General features: G+C 42.1%; 1 protein-coding gene across 2 annotated transcripts in view; it reads left to right on the top strand.

Moving 5' to 3' along the window:
- Positions 1-26,904, top strand: part of PHTF1 (putative homeodomain transcription factor 1) — a 166,815-nt gene that overhangs the window by 102,178 nt on the left and 37,733 nt on the right. For both annotated transcript variants that reach the window (XM_089681071.1, XM_089681070.1), the window contains exon 13: positions 7,869-8,141. In XM_089681071.1, coding sequence (XP_089537197.1) covers positions 7,869-8,141 — 273 coding nt within the window. The remainder of the gene's footprint in view (positions 1-7,868; positions 8,142-26,904) is intronic.

The following is a 26,904-nucleotide window of genomic DNA, read 5'->3' as shown; positions in this document are numbered from 1 at the left end:
AAAGAACAGACACACATTGCCCCACCCCTCCCCACAACTCCTGCTCACACTCACATGAAAATTCTCACAAAATCCTGTAACACCTCCTGAGGGGCCCCCCGAGGGTCTGTGGACTCCAGAGGCTGCAGATTTTATTTTGACAGTTTGAGCAGGATGAGCAGAGGGGGAGCTGGATGGGGAATCTATCATTACCTGGTGGGGGGGAAGGGTCATCTGTCATTACCCGGGCAGCACAGTGGCTAAATGGTTAGCACTTCCGCCTGGCAGTACTAGGGTCATTGGTTTGAATCCCAACCACGGCACCTCCTGCCCAGAGTTTGCATGTTGTGCCTGTGTGGGTTTCCTCCGGGTACTCCGGTTTCCTCCCACACTCCAAAGACATGCTGGTAGGTGAATTGGCTCCTGTCTAAAATTGTCCCTAGTATGTAGGGACTGATATGAATGTACAATATATATATATATATATATATATATATATATATGTAAAGCGCTGTGCAAATTGTCAGCACTATATAAGTACCTGAAATAATAATAATCATAATTACCTGGTGGGGGGAGGGGGTCACCTGTCATTACCTGGTGGGGGGAAGGGTCATCTGTCATTGCGTGGTGGGGTGAGGGGGTCACCTGTCATTACCTGGTGGGGGAAAGGGTCATCTGTCATTGCCTGGTGGGGGGAGGGGGTCATCTGTCATCACCTGGTTGGAGGACATGTGTCATTACCTGGAGGGGAAGTCATCTGTCTTTACAGGAGGAGGGGATCATCTCTGATTAGTGGGGGCTCTTGAATGAGGGGTCATCTGTCAATACCAAGAGGAGGCAGGAGGGCATGTGTTATTATCAGAAAGGGGGGTGTTACTTTTCCCTTATATCCTGCACCTGCATATCGCTGCAGCCTGGCCATGACAGAGGCAACTGGGTGCTGTTTAACCCCCCTGGCGGTATTCCCGAGTGTAGCTCGGGGTAAAGTTTCAGTTCCACAAGCAGTAACCCTGAGGTACACTCGGGAATACCATGCAGCGCTGCTCCGGGATCCCTCGATCACTTACCTTGTCCTGCGCTCGCGCAATGTCCCTCCTGCAGTGTATCCAGCAATGTAATCCGGAGGATGCCGGCATCTGCGATCTGGATTCCGTCCCCTGCGAGCGTCGGGATGTACGAGGGGAGGAACGGCGGGAAATTTGAAAATGACAAAAAGTGACATTCACTAAATACACTAAAATCGAATAGTAAAACATTACTGTATCAAACCATTTCACATACATTTTGTGCTTTGTCCTGTGCCCTGCCTGCATTTTTACTGTTTTTTCTGCCTGGAAACTGAGAAAAGTCCATGGCGTCCAAAAAGCGTCCCTTTAGGTCAAAAGCGGTTTTAGACCAGCTAGAGAACAGCGATAGTAAATTAGAACCACTTGCAGAATTGAGTGATAATGATTCGTGGGGAAATTCGTCATCAGACACTGAAAACGATTTTGCGACTTTGCTCAGTGATGTGCGAACTTTGCGCTCAATTTCAAATTTCAGTGTTTTTGGTTTGATTATATTATTGAATTAAATTTATTATTATTATATTATTATTTTTTATAATTATTTATTAAATTATAATTTATGATTTCGTGTTTCAAGTTTTATCATACCCGGGATGTTTACTAGACTCTTGTTCGGACAGATTTCAGTGAGTTATTCCTAAAAATTACAGGCCTGCAATAAAAAAAATACATATTTCCATGCAAAAAAATGTACCGCTTTGAGCACAGAAATATGGACATAATCAGACCGCTAAGGAGGTTAATAACATAGAAAAGAAAGGTGTTTTTTTTTTAGAAAAAAGGTGTGATATCTGCAGTGGCACATTCTCTGATCAGCCCCCCACTCAGCCCAGTACAGTACTCCCCTCCCGGACAGGCAGGCCACACTGAGCTGCTGAGTGAAAGTGGTGGGCTTGTATGTGGATCTGGAAGTCAATGCCTGCTGAGTCTCCTCTTTTACATACAAACCTACCTTTTTCACCTGACCCCCCACCTTGTGGGCACATGCAGACAGCAGCAAAAGAGAGGAGATAGGCAGTCATCATACAGCTATCAATCTTGGCACGCGGTGGGAGCATCTTGGCGCACGATGGAGGTTAGTGGGGGGCCCCAGGTCAACTTTTGCTTCGGGGCCCACAAGCTTCAAGCTACACCTTTGAGAATAACATCCAGGTTGTTATCATTTTCAGGAGGTCAGTAATGGCAGCTTCCAAGTTCATCTTATGATATGTTTTCTTTTAATGAGAGCCTGTCACCAGCCTAAATATTGCAGTTATCACCAGAGAAAAAGCAAGTGTTTTAAATCTCACATTTGCAGTGTTTTCCCTTTTCAGAAGTGACTTTTTGTTCACTTGCACTGTGCTTTTGAACTTGATAGAAAGTCAATTCTCCCTCCTTCTGCCATAGCTGTCTTCTTTTTCTGAGCGTGTCTTATTACTCTCTGTGGTGACCCTGCTCCTCCACTCTCCCCTTTACCTCCCAACATAATCTTTTATGTAGTAGTCGGAATAAGAGAGAAGGGGAATGTAAAAGAGTTTCTTTTCAGTGACAGCTATGAGTCGGCTAGGGCTGCTGACATCACATCTAAGATGGCGGCTACCATCAGCAGTCTTAGGGCTTCTGAATTTCTATACAAGGGAGGCTTTTACAGATATACATCTTGAATAAAGTACAGTAAATGCACACATAACCCTATGGGAAGATTTTTGATGAAATAAATGGTCTGGTGATAGGCTTCACTGTCTGCTGACATCACATATGGTCGGGATGTACCCAGGAGCCTGGGCTGCACCTGGTGAGCCGCTGAGAGCCTGAGCCAGCCACTCCTGCCCCTCCAAAGCCAAGCGCTCCAGTGAGTGCGGGGGGTTGGGTGCAGAGCAGACAGTGTTGACTGACAGCGATTCATTTCTCAGCCTTAGTGCCTGCAGGGGACAGATACAGCATCGGATCAATGCTGAATCCACTTAGGTAAGTATGATTTAAAGAAAAAGAATCCCATTCTTCTCTTTTAAAGTGTTATTAAACCCAGGACCCTGCATTCACTGTATCTGGTCTCCCACAGTACACAGAACATGAAAATGTTATTATTTCAGTAAATAGAAACTGCTAAATGTCTTTTCTCATCAGCAGTATTTTGTGGTCTTGTGGCTTCTATCAGTGTCCAGTAGAGCACCGGTTAAAGCATGTAGGAGGAGTTTTCATTCTCCCCTGATTGTCCTATGAAGCTACAAAGCCCCTGAGCCTGTCTGGACAGTGTTGATTGGCCCTGTGATGAGCACATGCATTCTCTCAAGAAAAAAAAAACTCTAGCAATACACACAAAACAGAGCATGTGCAGTTTGCCCCCAAGGGTCTGTTCTATCAGCAGATGGATTGGGGACTATGGAAGAAGGGGGAGGATCAGAGAAGACAGGCTCAAACATCCTTTTTACACAATGCAGCGGATTAACCCCTTAGGTTCCACAGTGAGTTTAACAAGCATGCTTTACTGCATATACAGACTGATTTTACTGTTGTGGGTTCAGTAACACTTTAAGTAAAGCATTGAGTTTTTCTGTTTTTTATGACAATAAATATTGCAGTGCAAAACAGAAAAATTACAGAATAATATGTAAAAATCTTAATTTTTCTAATATTTTCTTAGAGATATGCAGTTTCTAGATCTGCCTACACTTTCAGCGTCACTACAGCCCATTATATAATTAGAACATGTTAATAATACTAGTAATAGTAATATTATGACTGATATTATTACTATTATGGGACAGCACAGCGGCTAAATGGTTAGAACTTCCGCCTGGCAGTACTAGGGTCGTTGGTTCAAATCTCAGCCATGGCACTACCTGCCTGGAGTTTGCATGCTCTCCCTGTGCCTACGTGGGTTTCCTCTGGGTACTCCGGTTTCCTCCCACACTCCAAAGACATGCTGGTAGGTTAATTGGCTTCTGTCTAAATTGGTCCTAATATGTGTATGTATGAATGTGAGTTAGGGACCTTAGATTGTACGCCCCTTGAGGGTTAGGGACTGATGTGAATGTACAATATATATGTAAAGTGCTGCGTAAATTGATGGCGCTATATAAGTACCTGAAATACATAAAAAATAATACTATTAATATCATTCGACTAATGTGTCTAAGCAACTTAGAAGGCAATTGGTAAACTGCAGTTATTACTGTTGCAGTATGTTGCACTACTTTATACTGGGTCTACTTTCTAGTATAGCCAAATAGTTATGTGAGCCCTGGTGCAGAAAATCTTGAATCCAGCTGGAGCAGAAATGTGAGAACATTGAGTTCAAGCATCTGATTGGTTATATTGATCATAAATGTGATAATACATCAGGGCTTTAAGTGGCACTGAGGAATTTATACAAGTTTCCTAAGAACTACATAATGAAGTGCTAAGCAATATGCAGCTAACAAAATGGCATCAATAAATAAGAGTGACTCAAACAAGTTATAGGTGATAAGTTGCGGAGCCATCTGCTTTTGTTATAGATTTATCATTTTCATTGTGAAAGTGACCTTCAAATACTCATCGCTGACATTCTACCTGGATGTTTGAAGCACCGATCACTGTGTAGGCAAAAGGTTAAAACAGTAATTATCACATTATTAAAAGGCATGGCAACCCAAATCCCTGGACTTGGCTTCCTTTGTCATGTTGATACCATCAGGATTTGTTTTAATTAATCGGCTCATCATGTTTAGCAGCTGCTCTTCATAACATTTGTATTTATATTGTAACTTTATTGTGACAAAATCACACAGTTATTAAGTTGTTTTGACACTGCAATATTCAGAATACAATTACAGCATTATTAAACTAACAAAATCGATGTCTACTTCCCTTGCACTTTTAAACGTGTTGTGTATTTGTGTTCAATCTGCGTTTATTAGGTTTTTGCATAAGTAACAGGGAAAAAATACATTACAGAACTTCAGTAAAAAATGGAATTATGGCAGAAAATGTACAATCAAAGAAAACATTGGAATAAAGTAAAATAAATAAACAAATCAAAATAAACATCATTGCAACTCCTGGGACTGGGTTTGGGCAGCATGCAGTATGAAATTGCAAGGCTACAAACATAAAGTGAGCAGGATACATAAATATAAACATGTGCATGAATCGTACATCATAGGCTAGCAAGGATAATGGTATCCTTCCCAACTTGTAAGGTGCCCTATGACATGGCAAGTCAAACAAGACAGGTGAGCAAAATATATGCCTGAGGGTCAGGGTCGGACTGACAACTCATGGGGTCCCCGGGCAATAGGGGATCATGGGGCCCCTATGTCCTTGCCCACACTCAAACCACACCCAAAAAAGCCTATGAAAGGTACCAGGGGCATGTCATGGGGTCCCCTACTGACCCGGGCCCTCGGGCAGTGCCCGAATGGACAGTCTGCCCCTGATGAGGGTTAATGGTGGGCGGAAGGGGGGGTAAGGAGTGTGTGGAAAGCGGAAGGGATGTAGGGAAAATGGGAGGGTTGTGGGGGGAGGGAAAGGGGGGCTTTGGGGTGGGTGAGATGGAAAAACAGAGGGGTTAGGGAACACTACCTGGTGGGCATACAGAGAAGGAATCTGCCAGTGAGAATGTGAAGACTTACCATTAATCAGCAAATAGGTCTCACTGTTCAGAGGATTCCCTATAAATATTCCAGGGAAACCAGGTCTGATGACAATGTTTGTATGTACCCAATTCCTATGCCAGGAGTGACTCCATGTGTTTGATGTGATCCATCTCCTCTGCTCACTCTAAAAGGGTTGGAAAATGTTGTGTTCGCCAGTGGCGAGGAATGACCAATCTAGCATCGGTCAAACAGTGATGTAGAAGACCATGTTTGACATGCTTAAATGAGCCAGGTAGAAGAGAAAGCAGGACAACCTGTGGAGTGTTTGGGACAGTCAAGCCCATGACAGCACTATAAATTTGCAGTACAATGTACCAGAAAGCATGGATATGGGGACATTCCCACCAAATGTGAAGTAGTGAGCAGAGTGGGGCATTGGTGCCACCTAGTTAGCAGTTTGAAACTAGTCTCTTGCACCTTACTGGCTGGGGAAGACCTATGGGTAAAGGCAAACGATTCTTCAAGTTTTCAACAGACAACTGAACATCGAGGTCCATGGCCCACCTAGAAGTGTATGCCTGGAGGTTGGAATAAACCTAGGAGAGGAAGACCTGATATACTGCTGAGAGTGTGTGGGCGGAGAATCCTGGAGAAGAAGGGATTTCAACGGGTCATGGTCTCTGGTCAATGATTCCTTGTTAGAAAGAGAGTGGGAAAAAGAGCAAAGTGTTGTACATGTTTCCTGGAATAGGATTGGTGATTTTTTAGGTGTACTCAATCCTGACAATTGTTAGTGATCAGGTTTATTACTAGATGAACTGATACCTACAGTATATGCATTGGGTAACACAAAGCTTTGTATATTTCTGAAAATGCTTTTGGAATGAAGTAGTAATAACATCGTCGTCAATGTTTTCTGTTTTTCAGATCATGCTTACATATTCATTTCCGTTTAAAATCAAAGTCCAACCACAACTGTTTTGTTTGTTTTGGATATGTTGGGGAAGGCTTAGACGCTTTGGCAGTCTGTTGTCATCATTGGGAAGAATTCCTCTTACTTGATGTCTTAGTGACCTCGGGAGGAGAAATTAGGGATGGGGGTCCCTGTGACAGGGAGTCAAAGACATAAAAAAAAACATTACAAAGATTCTATCTGTCCCCACATATTAGAAGAATGTTTTCGTTTCTGACCCCATTAAAGAGAATTCCTATTGCTTCCTGTTCCCCTGTCATCAGGACAGGAAATACAAGGAAAGCTCCTCAAGAGGGTCAGAGACAACAGTAATAACTGGCTGGATATTTCACCAAGTTTGTTTTGATTGTTATTATATGGTCAGCCAGCACAAGTGACAAATGCTAATTAGAAAAACCAGAACTGCTTTATGAATGTAATGAGATTGAAGGATAGAACAATTGGAAGTGTTCTTTTTGTTCCTAAATTGCACTTGAAAAATGACAGCTGGAATCAGATTGGCTGGACAGTATCCAGACTTTTCCTTTTCTCTGGTTATAATAAACAAGAATTCCCATATGAAAGAAAAATATATTTGAAATATATTTTAAAGATACTCTTCCCAAATATATTGACATATATTTGAAATGCTGCAATTTTGGCCATATTCAATATATTTCAAAATATATTTAAATCTATATATATATGTGTGTGTGTGTGTGTGTGTGTATATATATATATATATATATATATACTGCATGTTGAAATCTGTTTTTATTACAAAATATATGAAAAATATTTTTGAAAATATATTTCAAATATACTGTATGCCTTTAAAAATACAAATCTACATTTTTGGAATGCATTTACAAATATATATAAAAATATATGTTAAAATTACTTTTTTATATGTTAAAAAAAATCTGAAGATTATATTTAAAAAATATATATTTTTAAAAATAAATATATATATATTGAAATATATTTTGAAATATATTGAATATGGCCAAAATTGTAGCATTTCAAATAAATGTCAATATATTTGAGAAGAATATTATTAAAATATATTTCAAATATATTTTTCTTTCATGTAGATTTGTAGACAGTTATTTAGTATATTACATTTTATAAGCATCTAAACAAATTGTTGTAAAGATGCATATTAGTAATGATTTATGAAAAAAGTATTCTAGAAGAGCTGGACATTATATCAATGGCAGCGTTTTAGCCAATAAAGAAGCCAATAAAGAAACATGTTTACACTTTCTTTGTTCAGAAATGTTCTTATCCATTTTGTGTAACATCTAGGTGAGATCCTATGAACATGGCGTAGGCTATCAGATGCTGGGAAACGCAGTAACTGTAGCTCTGGCGGTCTTCCCCTTCCTCTTCCACTTATGTCATCAGCGAGACATGGAACAAATTTTTTCAATGACTGGAAAGGAGCTTTTAGCGGTCTTCTGTGGTGCCTCTCCAACCCCGCTGCTATTGATTTTATCAACTATTAACCTGGTGCTGCGCATCTGCCTCTCATGGATGTTTTTCTTCTTGATGTGTGTAGCAGAAAGGACATATAAACAGGTTGGTGTAAAACAATATGCTTGCATTGTATTAGACTGTTATCTGTATCAGCCTTGTGCCATTGATATGTAATTTTCAGAGAATTATAGATCAGTATACTTTTTTTCTGCTCTGCTGTAGATTGCTGAAGAATATTTTGCAGTGTTTCTCAGGGATTTTTCTTAAAGTGGTTGTAAACCTCTCACATGAAATATGAACAAAGCATATCCCTCTTTAGTGTGTACTAAGTGTCATTTATGTCTGCTGCTTCATTCCTCTTGCCTTCCTTGTCCCTTCCCTCCATTCAGCTCTCAGAACTCTCCTAACTGAGCTCTTCAGAGTGTACTTTATGCTTTCCAACTCCTGTTATGTGAAAGCTCAGACAATCTTTATAAATTCAGGACTTTGGATGTAAAGAAGAGAATACTACAGATAAACAGGTACAACTTATGTAGGAGGATTTGTTTCATATCTATGTATCACCTGAGGCCAGTCACTTCACCAGGTATATGCAAGGGTTTACAACCACTTTAAGGAACTATTTAAAAAAATGTGCTGCATCACTTTATTACAAGTGCATCTGCAGTTTTCTCTTAGGGCCCCTAAAACCCCCACAAATGTAGCTCCCTGAGATGGTATGGCAGTGATGTTCAGAGCATTGTTGCCACACTCAGTTACACTGTGCCTGCTTGCATTACAGTGAGATGCGAACAAGTTGCAGAGGGGTGTGGCTATCAGCATTCTCACTGCTGATTCACAAGACTGTAGCTTGTCAATCAGCACCTGGCCACACCCAGTGCTATCCACTGCTTTCTGGATTGACAGCACTAACTCTTTCTGGAACCCTCCTACTGTGAGCTGCAGTGTCTGAGAGGGAGAGTGTATGAGACACAAATGAAGGAGGATTTGGCTCCATCAGGAAAGATAAAGGAAGTTTTAGTTGCTTTAAGGCGCTTTCACATAACTTAGTACCTTTATGACAGGATCACCAGGCATTTATTTTATTTTTTTAGAGGGGTGCTTAAAACGGAGTTCCACCCAAAAGAGGAAGTTCCGCTTTAAGTCTATGTCCTCCGCTCCCCATTAAGGATTGGCACCTTTGGGGAGTGGGGGGGGGGGGGGAGAGCGGGTACCCGAATTTTACAGGTACCTGCTCCCACTTCCGCTGCGATCGCCTAAGGTGATCAGAAGTGGACGTTGTCCTCCCCCCTCCCTCCCCGCAGTCTTATGACAGGTCCCAGAAGACAACAGGGCCATTCACAAAGCGCAGTGCTTCTTGCGCATGCACATTGGGCACCCGGCTGTGAAGCCGCAGGCTGTCACAGCCAGGTGCCCACACTAAAGATGCAGGCGCCAGGGAGAGAAGACGGCTGGTAAAACCAGCCGTGTTGAGGACACCACTGGACCGAGGGACAGGTAAGTGGCTGTACTTCAAAAGTCAGCAGCTTCAATATTTGTAGCTGCTGACTTTTTTTTTTCAGCTGGAACTCAACTTTAAATAACGTTGACAATTTGTGTAGTGCCTTACATATATACAGTGGGGATCGAAAGTTTGGGCACCCCAGCTAAAAATTTGTATTAATGTGCATAAAGAAGCCAAGGAAAGATGGAAAAATCTCCAAAAGGCATCAAATTACAGATTAGACATTCTTATAATATGTCAACAAAAGTTAGATTTTATTTCCATCATTTACACTTTCAAAATAACAGAAAACAAAAAAATGGCGTCTGCAAAAGTTTGGGCACCCTGCAGAGTTAATATCTTGTACTGCCCCCTTTGGCAAGTATCACAGCTTGTAAACGCTTTTTGTAGCCAGCCAAGAGTCTTTCAATTCTTGTTTGAGGTATCTTTGCCCATTCTTCCTTACAAAAGTCTTCCAGTTCTTTGAGATTTCTGGGCTGTCTGTCACACACTGCTCTTTTAAGATCTATCCATAGATTTTCAATTATGTTGAGGTCAGGAGATTGTGAAGGCCATGGCAAAACCTTCAGTTTACGCCTCTTGATGTAATCCCCCGTGAATTTTGAGGTGTGTTTAGGATCATTATCCATTTGTAGAAGCCATCCTCTCTTTAACTTCAGCTTTTTCACAGATGGCATCAAGTTACCATCCAAAATTTGCTGAACTTTTATTGAATCCATTTTTCCTTCTACTCGTGAGATGTTCCCTGTGCCACTGGCTGCAACACAACCCCAAAGCATGATTGATCCAACCCCATGCTTAACAGTTGGACAGAGGTTCTTTTCATTAAATTCTGTGCCCCTTCTTCTCCAAACGTACCTTTGCTCATTCCGGCCAAAAAGTTCAATTTTAACCTCATCGGTCCACAGAACTTGTTTCCAAAATGCATCAGGCTTGTCTATATGTTCATTTGCAAAGTTCAAACGATGATTTTTGTGGTGAGGACGTAGAAGAGGTTTTCTTCTGATGACTCTTCCATGAAGACCAAGTTTGTACAAGTATCTCTTTATAGTGGAATAGTGTACCACAACTCCAGTGTCTGCCAGATCTTTCTGGAGGGATCGTGCAGTCAAACGTGGGTTTTGAATTGTTTTTCTCACAATCCTGCGAGCTGTTCTGTCTGATATTTTTCTTGGTCTTCCAGATCTTGCTTTAACTTCCACTGTTCCTGATGACTGCCATTTCTTAATTACATTCCGAACAGAGGATATTGACATCTGAAAACGCTTTGCTATCTTCTTATAGCCTTCTCCAGCTTTGTGAGCATCAACTATTTTCAGTTTCAGTTTTCTAGACAACTGCTTAGAAGAACCCATGGTGCTGATTGTTGGGGCAAGGTCAGATGAGTCTGGGCATTTAAAACCTTTGAGATTGACATAACCTGGTCTTCCCAGACGATGATTGAGAACAATCCATGACACTGGCAGGTCTCAGCTTGGCAAAGGGGGCAGTACAAGATATTAACTCTGCAGGGTGCCCAAACTTTTGCAGACGCCATTTTTTTGTTTTCTGTTATTTTGAAAGTGTAAATGATGGAAATAAAATCTAACTTTTGTTGACATATTATAAGAATGTCTAATCTGTAATGTGATGCCTTTTGGAGATTTTTCCATCTTTCCTTGGCTTCTTTATGCACAATAATACAAATTTTTAGCTGGGGTGCCCAAACTTTCGATCCCCACTGTATATATATATATATATATATATATATATATATATATCGATATCTTTATATATATTGTGGCAAAGGGTCCCCCCAGCCATGGTTTAAAATGATGTTTTATGCCAGATATTGTAAGAAGTAAGCACATTAATGGCATAGGTGTGTGCGGCACAGGGAGAACATGCAAACTCCAGGCAGGTGATGCCTTGGCTGGGATTCAAACTGACGACCCTAGTACTGCCCTGCAGAAGTGCTAACCACTTAGTCACTATGCTACTCATAATTTTAATAAAAGCTGCAGATTTCACAAAATTGAAGATGACTTTTGAAATTACATTAATGTGTTAAATCTTGTCTGAAATTTTAATGATTGGGTTTACATATACTTTAAAGAGATCCTGCCTGAGAACTTTTACATTTGGAATGATGAATGTTTTATATTCATGTTAGAGATTTGTTACATTCATTTCAAGAGTTAACTTAGGAAATAGAAGAGGCCAACATCCCCTGACTGCTCAGCTGTAGTATAGGATTCAGAAGCAATGCAAAAGTAGGTCACTTGCTGGATTTCCGGTAGTGAAAACTGGTGCATCTGGGGCCCTGTATTTTCCTGTAATGCATTATATATTTTTTCTGTGCATGCTCTCCTGAACTGTCATTTACTTTTGAATTACCGTATTTTCCGGCGTATAAGACGACTTTTTACCCCTTGAAAATCCTCTCAAAAGTCGGGGGTCGTCTTATACGCCGGTATACGGCATACTGACACTTTTTAGGGGGGCGGCACGGTGCCGCCGCCGCCCCCCCCCTTCCAACGGAAGGGACACTAAGTACAGGGGCGGGTAGGAGCTGCTGTTTCTTACCTGGATCCGGTCCCACGACGATCCGGTCCAGGAAGCGCAGCTGCTCCTTCAGTTTGGTCACTGGATGTTAGCGCGGCTGCTCGGCTCCGCCTCCTCACCGGTGATTGGCCGCCAGAACTGTAGCTCAGGAAAGGAATACAGGCGGCCAATCACCGGCGAGGGGGCAGAACTGAGCGGCCCCGCGAAAATCAAGTGAAGGAGCGGCCGGTAAGTGTGCAGTGTAGAGGGCTGCTGCAACCACATATGCTGGCTGCAGCAGCACCATACTAGAACATCGGTCAGCAAGTGTAATTGGTGTCAGTGGGAGGAATAGTGCCCCATCATTGGTGTCACTGATACTAATGATGGGGCATTATTCCTCCCACTGACACCAACGATGGGGCACTATTCCTACCCCCCACTGACACCAACGATGGGGCACTATTCCTCCCCCCCCCCACTGACACCAATGATGGGGCACTATTCCACCCCCCACTGACACCAGTGATGGGGCACTATTCCACCCCCCACTGACACCAATGATGGGACATTATTCCTCCCACTAACACCAATGTTGGGGCACTATTCCTCCCACTGACACCAAAGATGGGGCACTATTCCTCCCACTGATACTAATGATGGGGCACGATTCCCCCCACTGACACCAAAGATGGGGCACTATTCCTCCCACTTATACTAATGATAGGGCACTATTCCTGCCACTGATACCAATGATGGGGCATGATTCCTCTCACTGACACCAATGATGGGGTGCTATTCCTCCCACTGACACCAATGATGGGGTGCTATTCCTCCCACTAATACCAATGATGGGGCACTATTCCTTCCACTAATACCAATGATGAGGCACTATTCCTCCCACTAATACAATGATGTGGCACTATTCCTCCCACTGACACCAAAGATGGGGCACTATTCCTCCCACTGATACTAATGATGGGGCACGATTCCCCCCACTGACACCAAAGATGGGGCACTATTCCTCCCACTGATACTAATGATAGGGCACTATTCTTGCAACTGATACCAATGATGGGGCACGATTCCTCTCACTGACACCAATGATGGGGTGCTATTCCTCCCACTGACACCAATGATGGGGTGCTATTCCTCCCACTGACACCAATGATGAGGCACAATTTGTCGCTCTGACACCAATGATGGGGCACTATTCCTCCCACTAATACCAATGATGGGGCACTATTCCTTCCACTAATACCAATGATGAGGCACTATTCCTCCCACTAATACAATGATGGGGCACTATTCCTCCCACTGACACCAATGATGGGGCACTATTCCTCCCACTGACACCGATGATGGGGCACTATTCCTCCCACTGGTGTGCATTGGAAGAGGGGTAGTCTTATACGGCGAGTACAGCCCAAACACTACATTTTAGCAGGAAAAGTAGGGGGTCGTCTTATACGCCGGAAAATACGGTAGATATAATCTAATATTCTACTATTTTATAACTGTAGCAGCGTGCTTATCTACACACTATGCTCAGATTTAGGCACATGCCCCCTTATTTCATTCATTTCCATTTCCCACAACCAGGTGTGGACTGAAAACTCATGGGGCCCCCGGGCAATAAGAGATCATGGGGCCCCGTGTGTCCCCGCCCACACTCAAGCCACACCCACACAAAGCTCAGTGCTGAGAAACAAAAAATGCCCTGGTGCTATTCCCTATATAAAACACTGCTATCTAAACACTGAGTTGCACTCAGTAGACAGATGTCAGTGATATATATATATATATATATATATATATATATATTTATATATATGGAATGGCACTCAGTGTACAGATATCATTGTTATATATAGGGAATAACATTAAGTGTACACGTATCAGTGTTACGTATAGGGAATAGCAGTCAGTGTACAAATATCAGTTGTTAGATAACACCGAGGTCCGTACACTGCATGCTATTCCCTATATAAAACACTGATATCTGAAAACTGAGTGTACTCTTGGGTTGTACCCAGGGCTGTCTTTAATATTGATTGGACCCTGCGCAAAATTTTCTTGGGCCCCCCTCCGCTATTCAATTTCGTTCTCCACCCCAACATCCCAAAAAACAAACAAACACATAAACTTATCTCAAAAAACTTTAATAACGTAAACATAAAAAACTGTTCCACACTCACTGATTGGTTGAGGCTCACCAATTGGTTGCTAGAGGTTACTGCACATCATTGCCACTCACTGATTGGTTGCTATAGGTTACTGTGCATCATTACTGATTACTAATTGGTTGCTATAGTCTACTGTGCATCATTACCACTGGTCTCTCTAACTGGTCCTTTCTGCAGCCAGGAGGTGAGGGGGGAAGACAGAGGGTGGTGAGCTAGGTTTATTACTTATAGCCAGGGCTTTTTTCTCAGAACAGGTGAAGTAACTCACCCTCCCTGGCCAACTCCTTACCCCCAACCTTGACGCTCCTTGCGGAGAGATCTAGAGCAGCACCTAAAAAATCTGCGCATTGCACAAGAGGTACAGAGTACCACACCCAGTATTGCATAACACATTGGGCTCAGGAGTGCGTACTGTGCAGTGCTGAGGTGTGTGTATCACACAAGGCACAGAATACAATCAGCACAAGGGGCAGTACTCACATATCCCCTCGCAAATTAACCATCTATTGATCACCACTGCCCCATCCACAGTTCACCTCATTGACAAATCAGAACTAAATTCTGCACCCCTGTCCACAGTTAACTTTAGCACCCCCCATCCACAACTCATCTTTGTACCTCCTGTGAATAACTCAACTCTTCCCCCTATCTTACACAACCTGCCCTCCTCCCTGTCAGTGTTCTCACCTCTTCGCAAATTCTCCCCCCCTTCGGTGCTCTCACCTCTTAGCAAATCTCCCCCATTCAGTGCTTTCACCTCTTCGCAATCCACTGTCAGGTCTTTCATGCAGGCAATACTCCAGTTCCAGTGGGGTGTCCCTTCGTCCCTTTGTACCCTTCCAGCCATTCATATGCATTAGCTACCCTGGACTTCACTGAAAGGGATGCTGTTTATGAGGATGATTTCAAGTGGCTGTGTTCTGTACTGCTTTACTGAAGTATCCGATTCACAGCTTGAACCTTATAGATACCATGTTATGAAGCCACATTACCCTGATTGAGTCACAGAAGAATCCATAGATTTGTGTAGGTTTTATAATCTGTTTTGTATTATTCTTCAACGAATGCATACATTTTGCCATCCTTAACTGCATTGTGCATTATTGCATCTATTTAGTAAACTGCAAGCTACAGTTACCCTCATCTGCTCATTTGACCAATTACCTTTTCTGTTAAATAATGATGCCATTGCTTTTATTTCTCTTCTCTGAAGTATACATGCTCTCATGCTGCACTTTTACTGTATTTTATGAGCTTAATGACTCTCGTCGGCCCTACTCTGCTTATGAATACCTGTACATTACTAATCAATAGCTGGAATGAAGGCCTGGCTAATTAGTCCCAGTTAGTGAACATGTTTAAAATTCCATTGTGTTTAATTTTTAAATGTTAAAGCGCTAGAGGATGATTGCACAGTACAGAGTGTAACAGCAAGAAAATGCACTCGATTGTGCCTATAAGCTTTTCATTTTATTTTTAGTCTACTTTAGGTCCAATGCACGTGAACTTGGAGTACACGGCATTCAGATTTGTAATTCATATGGGTCTGAATGCAACAATATTGTACAACCCCAATTCCAAAAAAGTTGGAACACTGTGTAAAATCTGCATAAAAATAGAATGCAATGATTCTGTTATTATGCAAATCTCACAAACCTATATTTTATTCACAATAGAAAATAGAAAACATATTAAATGTTTAAAAAATAGTAACATTTTCATAAAAAAAAAACGTGACTGAAATTGATGGCAGCAAAAAAGTTGGGACAGGGCCATGTTTACCAGAGGAATGTTGTCCCATTGTTGCCTGATATAGGATTCTAACTGCTTAACAGTTCAGGGTCTTCTTTGTTGTATTTTTCATTTTAAGTTGTGCCAAATAGTTGGTGAAAGTTCTGGACTGGCAGGCAGGCAGGCCAGTTAAGCACCCAGACTATTCTACTACAAAGTCATGCTGTTGTCATAGATGCAGTATACGGTTTAGCATTGTCCTGTTGAAATATTAAAGACCTGTCCTGAAAAAGGTGTTGTGTGGATGGGATCATAGGCTGCTCTAAAACCTGAATCTATGTTTCAGTATTATTGCTGCCTTTCCAGATGTGCAACCTGCCCATTACATATGCACTAATCTACCTCCATACCATCAGAGGTGCAGGCTTGTAAGTTCTCCTCATTGGGGACCAAGTGTGGGTCGTCACATAAGAGGACTACCCCTGAGGTGAGTTCTTCTAGGTTACGCTAGGCACCTTGGATGGGTCACTCACCTTGCACAGAGGGTACCTTTACTTGTGCCAAGCTCATCAATGCCCCGGGAAAAGGCAAAGGCCGCTTTCAGTCATAGCTAAACTTTAACCACCTCCCACCCGCCATATAGTCCAATGACGGGCGCAAGATGGTTTTCTCGTTCTGGGTGGATGTCATATAACGTCCTCCCATTCTCACCGTGCATGCGTGGCTCAGGGAGCGCGCAGCGTGGCGAATAGCGGTGCGCTGTGTCCCTCGGACACAGCGGATCACCGATCTACGGCTCGGTCATGTGATCAGCTGTGTCCTATCACAGCTGATCACATGTAAACAGGGAAATGCCAGTTATCAGCATTTCTCTCCTCACGAGCTGTCACGCTGATGATCAGTGTGCCCTGATGATCAGTGTGGCCCCAGAAGTGCCACCTGTCAGTGTCCATCAGTGCCAGCTGCCAGTGCTGAACAGTGCCAGGTGCCAGTGCCACATCAATGCCACATATCAGTGCCTACCAGTGCACATCAATGCCACATATCAGTGTCCATCTGAGCTGCCTTTCATTGCCACCCATCAGTGCCAGTCAGTGCCACCTATCAATGCCAATCAGTGCCACTTATCAGTGCTGCCAATCAGTGCCAGTGCCGGTCAGTGCTGCCTATCAGTGCCAGTCAGTGCTGCCTATCAGTGCCAGTCAGTGCCGCCTATCAGTGTGCATCAGTGCCGCCTATCAGTGCCCGTCAGTGCCTCCTATCAGTGCCAGTCAGTGCCGCCTAAGTGCCAGTCAGTGTCACCTAACAGTGCCAGTCAGTGCCGCCTATCAGTGCCACCTATCAGTGCCATATATCAGTGCTGCCTTTCAATGCCCATCAGTGCCACCTACCAGTGCCTTCTCATCAGTGCCACCTATCAGTGTCCATCAGTGCTGCCTATCAGTGCCCATCACTGCAGCCTCATTAGCGCACATCAGTGAAGGAGAAAAATCACTTATTTACAAAATTTTACAACAAAAACTAAGAAAAAACATTTTTTTTCAAACATTTCAGCGGTTTTTGGTTTGTTTAAGAAAAAATAAAACACCCAGAGGTGATTTAATACCACCAAAATAAATCTCTATCTGTCTCAAAAAAAGAAAAACATTTCATATGGGTACAGTGTTGCATGAATGCGCAATTGTCATTCAAAGTGTGACAGCGCTGAAAGCTGGAAATTGGCCTGGGCAGGAAGGGGGTATAAGTGCCCTGTAGGCAAGCGGTTAAGGGAGACCTCCAACTTGGTGATGGCCATACATTGTGTATATTGAGCAATAAATTGGACTCCAGTTAACTCTCCCTTGTTTCCTAGTCAATGCACAACTTCACTGTCAGTTGCAATTAGGAGGGGTATGCTGATCCTTTACCCACGCCACCTGTGCAGCGTATCTTTGCTACCTCACTCCCAGTAAGGGAATGGAGTCCTTCGAACACCCTGTGCAGACTGTATGCATGGTCTGTTAACTGTTTTTCTTCTGTACCTATGACCAACCTCTGCAGTGCTGATCTGATCCCATTGCTATGGGAGACGGACCACTCGGAGAGAGTTCCAACAACAACTCCCTCATTGCTAGAGGACATCCCACCTGTCACAGGTACATGCTTCACAACAGGTTGCTTGCACTGGCTGTAGACTGGTAACCACTTGCTTCTTTTGGTAACTCTTGTACTGCTGTCTTCATAACCCAATGTATTTTACTGACCCAGGTTGCAGACTATGTATAGAGTGCCATTTACTTCTATACACCACCTCTTTAGCCTCCCTGGTGGTATTCCCGAGTGTAGCTCGGGCTTAATTATCAGTGCCAAAAGCGGTAACCCCCGAGCTACACTTGGGATTGCCCTGCAGCGTTGTTCTGTGATCCCTCCAGCACTTACCTTGCCCTTCGCTCCCGCAATGTCTCCCCTGCAGCGTCCCCGGCCATCTCCTCCGGCCGATGCCAGCATCCGTCTTCCGGGTTTCGGTCCCTGCGAGCGTCGGGATGCACGGGACGTACAGGGGCCAGAACCAGCAGGAAATGTAAAAATTTTAAAAAGTGACATTCACGAATTACACTAAAATCACATAGCAAAACATTACTGTTTCAAAGCATTTCACATACATTTTGTCCCTAGTGCTTTGTCCTGTGCCCTGCCTGCATTTTTACTGTTCTTTCTGCCTGGAAACTGAGAAAAGTCCATGGCGTCCAAAAAGCGTGCGAATGTGTGAACTTATATAAGTCGCTATATTTCAAATTTCAGGGTTTTTGGTTTGATTACATTATTGAATTACATTTATTATTATATTATTATTTTTTATGATTAATTATGAAATTAAAATTTATGATTTCAGGTTTCAAATTTTATCATACCCGGGATGTTTACTAGACTCTTGTTCGGACAGATTTCAGTGAGTTATTCCTAAAAATTACAGGCCTACAATAAAAAAACCCGACATATTTCCATGCAAAAAAATGTACCGCTTTGAGCACAGAAATATTGACATAATCATACCGCTAGGGAGGTTAATAACTTCAGACCAGGCATGTACAAGTTTTAATGCTTTACTTAGGTAACTCAGCATAACAGGCAAACAGTGTAGCAGTTCTTCCCTATCCCAGTCCCTAACTCAGGTGTGGCTTCCCCAGCGTACCTGCACGGGTGAAGTCCATGTAAAGGCAAGTCCATTTAGGCTGTTCTCAAGCAACTGCTGTTCTTTAGGGTGAACCGCATGTCCCAGCAGTCCCCTTATATGTTGGAGGTTCTAAGACACAAGTCCATAGCAGGAACAGGGCCAAGAGAGGCAGCTGTAGGACTAACAGGACTAAGATCACGAGCTAGCTGAGAGTCCTGGGATGCAGAGCAATGTCCTTTTTATATGCTACAAGACTAGTGGGTCAGAAAAATCCCATCAAGAAACACCTGGGAAATGGTTCTTTCCAAACTAGTGAAGCAATCTAGCTAGGCTAACAATAGGCAACCTTCCTGCAGGCTTTTGAATTGAGCGCTGATAACAAGCTGGAAGATCCTCTCCTCTTTAGTCCGGAGGATGTGAAGTTCATGGTTGCCAAAAAAAATGTCAAATTTTTATTTGTCTGACCACACAATGGGTTTCAACTCTGCAACAGACCTTTTCTTTTTTTTTTTTTTTGTCCAGCTTTGGCCCAGAGAAGAGGGTGGCATTTCTATATCATGTTCAGATGTGGCTTCATCTTTGCATGATAGAGCTTTACCTTGCATTTTTGGATGGTACAATGTTCACAGAGTGTTTTTTAGAAGTATCCCTGAACCTATGCAGTGATGTCCATCACAGAATTATGCCTGTTTTTAATTCACTGCCGTCTGAAGGCCGAAAGATCATGGGCATCCAATATTGCACTTTGGCCTTGTCCTTTACACACAGAGATTCCTCCAGATTCTCAGAATCTTCTGATGATATTATGTACTTTAGATGATGATATATTAAAGTCTTTGAAGTTGTACATTGAGGAACATTATTCTGAAATTGTATGACAATTTTTAGATACAGCTTTTCACAGATTGTTGAACCTCTGCCCATCTTCACTTCTGTGACACTCTGATTCTCTAAAATGCTCCTTTTTATACCTAGTCATGTTGCTGATCTATTGCCAATTAAATGAATTGCAAAACGTTCTTCCAGCTCTTCATTTTTAGTACCACTGACTTTGCCAGCTTTTTGTTGCCCTGTCTCAATTTTTTTGAGACACGCTGCTACTAACAGTTTTATAATTACCTTTTTTTCCCCTGAAAATGGTACATTTTCTATGTTTAAGCATTTGATATGTGTTCTATTTTCTATTGTGAATAAAATATGGGTTTATGAAATTTGCAAATCATAGCATTGCATTTAAGTAGATTTTATACAGCTTCCCAATTTTTTAAAAATTGGAGTTGTATGCTATGGGCCTATACATAGAGTCAATTTTAGTCCATAGCAGCCTGCTATTGTGGCACTTGCAGAAGAGGAGTAGCCGAGATGGCTGGTGGGGGACCCCAGAAGAGGAGCTTCAGGGCCACTCTGTGTAAAATCATTGTACAAAGCTGGTAAGTATAACATGTTTATTATTTTCAGAATGAAAAGCTTTATCACTCCTTAAGTGTATATCAAAGCAAGATTAAAAAAAAAAACATTTATAGTAGTATCCCAGGAACACTTAAACATTTCCCTATATTTTATACCCTTAGTCTTTCCACAAGTGCAGAAATACAACTGTTGATGTACCAGAAATATTGCATGCTACACCTTTTTTCTTTGACATGACAGCATAGCTCTACATAAGCATGTGGTGTCAGCCATGCATACTTCATTTATTACAGGCGATAAAGAACACCTCTCCTCATCTCCTCTTTACCCTCATCTCCACAACCCCTCCTTGTGCACAGGCAGGGAATACAGAAAGTTATCAGCTTCCAGAAAGATTTCAGGCAAAATCAACAGCTATTTTTGCACTTATTGAACAGATATGACAAAAACATTCAATAACATATCTCAGACCAAAATGGAACTGTAGCACTACCCCCAGAGGAGCCACTGAATTGTTTTTCATTTCTCTGCACAGCTAAAGATGACACACTTTGCTCATCCAGTATTTACTGACACACCTTGAGGTATTTTAGTTAATTTATTATGCCAAGCATTGCCTAAAAGAAAATGGGATTAGCAAGTGTACAAACAATCAATAAAACAATACATTTTAGAGATTTTGCCATACACTATCAGTATTTGGACTAACAGAATTTAACAGAACTGAACTGCATTTACCTAGCAACAGCATAAAAACACAGTCCTAACTTGCTATAACAATATCAGTTTTATCCCACTCGCCAGTGATTGACGGAGAGAAAAACATTGGCTGGAAAAGTTGGGGACCTTAAAAAAAAAAGCACAACTGTTCCCAGCAGACAACAGATTAATTTGTATGATGTTGGTGTCACTGATCTGATTCAGTAACAGTCAAGTTCAATTCAGACAGGGATAGAAGTTGCTGTGGTCTCTCTTTCTCAATCCACAGGTGGTCCTTTTTTTTTTTTTTTTACAAGCAGTAGGAGTGCTGTGCAGTGCAGTCTTTGTAATCCAAAGGGGTACAGGCTTGTTCCCAATTAAAGGGGAGGTAGGGAAATCGCACTGGAGTACAACTATTTCACAGAACCAGAAAACAAGAGTCAGTGGCCAAGAGGCCTTTCACCATAGTAGGCACTCTCTGAAGTCCAGGCATTGATTTAAAACTTACCTTTTCTTGGAGCTCGTGCAGAGATCAGTTAACCCCGTATAGGTTGCAAGCCAAAGATCCCCGCAGGATGGATCGGATCTGCAGATTGGGGAGGATAATGGATTGGACTCCGATCCATTATTCTCAATCCACAGATCCGATCCATCCTGCGGGGATCAACGGCTTGCATTAAAACTTGCCTTTTCGTGGAGCGGGTCTGGTGTCACCCCGTGCAAAAGGTGTCACCCGGTGCAGCGCGCACCCCCCCGCACCTGCTTAGGGACGCCACTGACACTGACACATTGGGGAACACTGGCTGCTTTGAGAGGATCAAGTAAAAAAGACCTGCTTTTTCTATCCCCTAGACCAGGGGTGGGCAACTGTGGCCCTCCAGCTGTTGGTGAACTACAAGTCTCATCATGCCTCTGCCTTTAGGAGTCATGCTTGTAACTGTCAGTTTTGCTATGTCTCATGAGACTTGTAGTTCTACAACAGCTGGAGGGTCACAGTTGCCCACCCCTGCCCTAGACCTAAATGAGCATTTAACCCTTGCAGTGAGAGGACAGCCTCAATGAAAGGGATGCTTTTTATTTTCCCTGGAGCTTTAGGAAGAGCTGTAATACTGATTTCATTACAAGTTATGGGATTTATATTATCCAGTTATTACATTTCCTGGAGTGGCCCTTAACTCTGAACATCATGCAGATAAGTGTACAGCTCTGTATTAATCAGTATATCATTACATATATCTTTTTTATGCAGTTTAAGTATCTGATATCACTGGCTCTGTCATGAAAGATGAAATGTTTTTTAAAAAAAATCTCAATAGCATGTCGATAATGGAGCAGTAAAGAAAGGCAAAATAAGCAGAATAAATTTTAGCTTTAAAGTTGTAAACTCTTACATATACCCGGAGAAGTGACTGGGCTCAGTTGATACATAGAGACGATACAAATCCTGCTACATAAGTTGTACCTGTTTATCTATAGCTTTCTTTCCTCTTCATCCATTCAAAGTGCAGAATTTACACATGATCTCTCAGCTGAAAAGGTTGGGGAGCTGAAGTTCCATCAGTAAGGAGAGCTCTGAGAGCTGATTGGAGGGAAGGGACACGCTACCCTTCACACAGCACACAGCAATGGAGCTGAGGCTGTCAATCACAGACTGTGCCCTCCCCATCACTATTTTTCTCTTAGTGTCAGAAAAACTTGTCAGAAGTGGCTCATTCTTATAGCAGAGGAGTGAGGCAGCAGACAGAAATGACAATTAGTACTCTGGACTGAGACAAGCACACACTATAGAGGGATATGCTTTGTTCATATTTCATGTCTGAGGTTTACAACCACTTTAGGAAAGTGAAGCTAAATGCCCATGTAGATATAATGACTGTTTTCCTGTTTTTAAGCTTTGCCTGTGTTTCTATATACGATGTTCCACTTTAGATCAAGCGAAGTATCCATTTAATACTCTGTATATCTTTTTTAAATAAAACAAAAGCATAGTTACTATAATATAACAAATAATGTGTGTATTTTGACATACTTCCTGGTGCACATATTTTAAATTGCAGTGATTGATTCCTCTGCAGTGAATGTCAAATTTGTGTCTTTATAAATGTGGCTCTTAATTAGCAGCCGCTGGATTGAAAGATTTCTCTGCTGAGAATTTTTGTCCTTTGAAATATTGCATGTTTTTTTTTATCCTGACTAACCATACCCGAAAGCTCTATTTTTTTTCTTCTTTTTCTTTACCTCCTGTGTTCATTACTTTGTTGACACTGATCTGAAGAAAAGTAGCATTGTAGATTGATCGTCTCTTTTTTTTTATATACTTCATTTTTTTTTACAAGAGACCTAAAACTGTAGAAAGTGATGATATGTAGAAGGCCTACTGTAGTCTTTCATTTCAAATTAATAGGCATATCATAATTGTGTTTACAGTTCTCAGCAGCCCTCAGGGACAGAATTGAGCCTAACAAGCTTAGTTACACAGCGACGCATCCCTGGAAATGATTACAAGATCCTGGCTCGGTGAGGTGATATACCCATTTCACCAGGCTCACCCAGAAAACAGTGCAGTGTGGAGTTTACAATGTAAATTTAGGACACTACAGAAATGTCATGTTAGCCTTTTAATAATTCAAGTGAACGGTGACTTTTAAAAGCCAGGAAAAAATATTCAAATACACCATGGAAAAAGGATTACTGTAGAACGGATGACAAATCACTTGAGCATACCACAAGTGTATAAGGCAGCCAAGCTGAGGAGAACTACAAAAGTATACACTGTGATAATAATTCCCCAGTTGGCACCGAAATGAGGCCTGCAAATGCTGCAAACCGAACAAATAATCAGATTGGGATTTTCCATGGATGAAAAATTCGAATGGTTGTAGAGAAGCGATGCCTGTCAATGACAATCCAATAATCCCATGTGACCTAGCTGAAGAGTTAATATGAGGAACAATTCCATGGCAGTTCTTGCTTCAGCTCTTAACTAATCCCCAAGAAGCGTTGTGTGCATAAACTAAAACCGCCAGTCAGCACGGAAATTCATTTTAGGTTACTTTTCCCTATCCCGTACCACAGATACTTTTTTTTATTTCACATCTACACTGATATTATAAAAATCCAGTGTGCTTCTCTTAACGCTGAAATCCAGGCAAACAGCTGAATACATCATCTAAATATATTTGTGAGAGCTGTTTTACCTGACAAAGAACATTTCTCTCCTCCAGCTCCAGGGAATTACACATCCTTGACAATGTAGAAATTCACCCTGGTGACCTGACTTTTCTCTGCTGCAATTACGTATCAAAGCTAGCTCAAATCAATTCCCCAGCTGTAATTGGAAAGTGAAGGATCAGTAACAGACTGCTCAGATCATCTCTTCGCTCTCCTTCTGTCAGCATGATCCTAGTCAACACATGAGCACTGCCTGGCATCACTAGGGTTAGCGTCACCTGGTGTTGTAAACATGGTGTCACCCTCCCCCCCCCAAATAATTTTTTGGCCCTGCAGTGTGCTCCCCAAACCGGGCCCTGTACATAATATGGTTAGTGCCAGCGTACCAATCTGTGTGATGGATGGGGTGACACCATCGCGGCTTAATATAATTTCCTATTTGATGGTGTCATACAGGGATGGAGTGACAACTCATGGCACCCCGGGCAGAAGGAGATCATGGGGCCCCCTTTGTCCCTGCCCACACTCAAGCCACACCCACTGAGTGGCAGTGTACAGATGCCAGTGTTATATTTAGAGAATAACACTGATATCTGTACACTGCCACTCAGTGGGTGTGGCTTGAGTATGACACAGGAGGGGTATTGTTGGGGACACAAAGAAAAATCCACGGGTAACCTCAGAGGAAATACAAGCTGCTCTGGAAAAAGACAGTGTGGTTGTTTTGAAGGAGCAGAATATAACCATACTTGAACAAAAATGAGCTGCATAGTTGAGTTGCCAGAAGGGGCCTTTCCTGTGCTAACGCCACAAAAAAACCTGGTTACAATATGCCTGACAACACCTCAACATACCTCTCTGGTGTTTTTGTGGCATTGGTGCAGTAGAGGCTTCTTTCTGGCAACTCGAACATGCTACTCATTTTTGTTCAAGTATCATTGTATTGTTCTCCTTCAAAACAACCGCCATCTTTTTCCAGAACAGCCTGTATTTCTCCTGAGGTTACCTGTGGGTTTTTCTTTCTATCCTGAACAATTATTCTGGGAGTTGTGGCTTCATTTTTTCTTGCTCTACTTGTACTTGACTTGGTATCAAAAGATCCCCGAATTTTCCACTTCTTAATAAGTGATTTAACAGTAATGACTGGCATATTCAATGCTTTGGATATCTTTATATATCCTTTTCCATCTTTATAAAGTTTCATTACCTTGTTGTGCAGATCTTTTGAAAGTTATTTTATGATCCCCATGGCTCAGTATCTAGCCTGATCAGTGCATCCACATGAGAGCTAACAAATTCAGTGACTATTTATACACAGACACTAATTGCAATTTGAAAAGCCACAGATGTGGGAAATTGGCCTTTAACTGACGATTTTTTTGTGTGTCACCTTGTGTGTCTATACCAACATTCCAGGGTATGTAAACTTTTGATCAGGGCCATTTGGATGATTTCTCTTATTATGAATTATTAAAAAGGAGGAAACAACTATGTGATAATAAATGGCTTCATATGATCACTATCCTTAAATAAAATATTTTTTTGGCATGATCAGTCATATTTCTATGCCAAAATGTCACAATTTCTGCCAGGATATGCACACATTTGAGCACAACTGTATATGTCAATAGTATGCTAGTGAAGAGTCCTCAAAGAAACCATGTATCTCCACAATAACCAAGAGACTGTAAATGCAATTTTCTCCAGAAAATACAAACTGCCAAAGCTAAAGTCAACACAAACGTGGATGGTGGTTGTTTCTAAATGCATAACTGCAATCTTTTTTTTTTTTTTCTTCTGCCTGGAGTTTATGGCATTGGCAATTTTTTCCTGCTGCTTTCAATGAACACTATAACTGGTTGTATCAATGCCTGTTCCCTGTTTAATTGCAAGTATGTAAATAATATTTCCTAAATTGATTGAGTTGAAGATCCCAGTGCAATAAAATGTTCAAATGATGTGTCTTTAAAGGGTTAATTCACTTTTTCACCCTTCCTACCCCCCTGGTCCCAGCTTTACTTACCTCCATGAGTGCCAGGATGGATCAGGGCAATTCCCTGTGAAGGTGCAGACCAATCAGAATCACTCTGATCCATCCTGGAAGTCCTGCAGAAAGAAGGAGAAAAAGAATGAGGATTTCAAATCTCTGGATCACTACGTCGGCTACATGGGCACTGACAGCACCTCACCCATGGAAGTTAGTACAGATGGGACTGGAGGGTTGGGAAGGGTGTACAGTGTTAGTTCACCTTTTAATTTTTTCTGTAAAGGGCCAGTTCACATCAGAACGCGGTTCAGGAAACCACTGTTTCACTCAAGTTTCCCACATTGTGTTCAAAACGTACTGCACTTCTAAACTGCAGCAGTTGTCAGTGTTAAAGTGGTTCTGAAGCCTCAAGGATTTTTACTTCAGTGTATTCTATGCATTAAGGTAACCCCCCCCCCTTATACTTACCTGAGCCTAATCGTGATCCAGCCCTGTGCATG

Source organism: Staurois parvus, unplaced genomic scaffold, assembly GCF_062004578.1.
Source record: "Staurois parvus isolate SC_StPar_1 unplaced genomic scaffold, SC_StPar_1.0 ptg000258l, whole genome shotgun sequence".
Classification (NCBI taxonomy): Eukaryota; Metazoa; Chordata; class Amphibia; order Anura; family Ranidae; genus Staurois; species Staurois parvus.
This window is presented reverse-complemented; position numbering and strand designations above follow the sequence as displayed.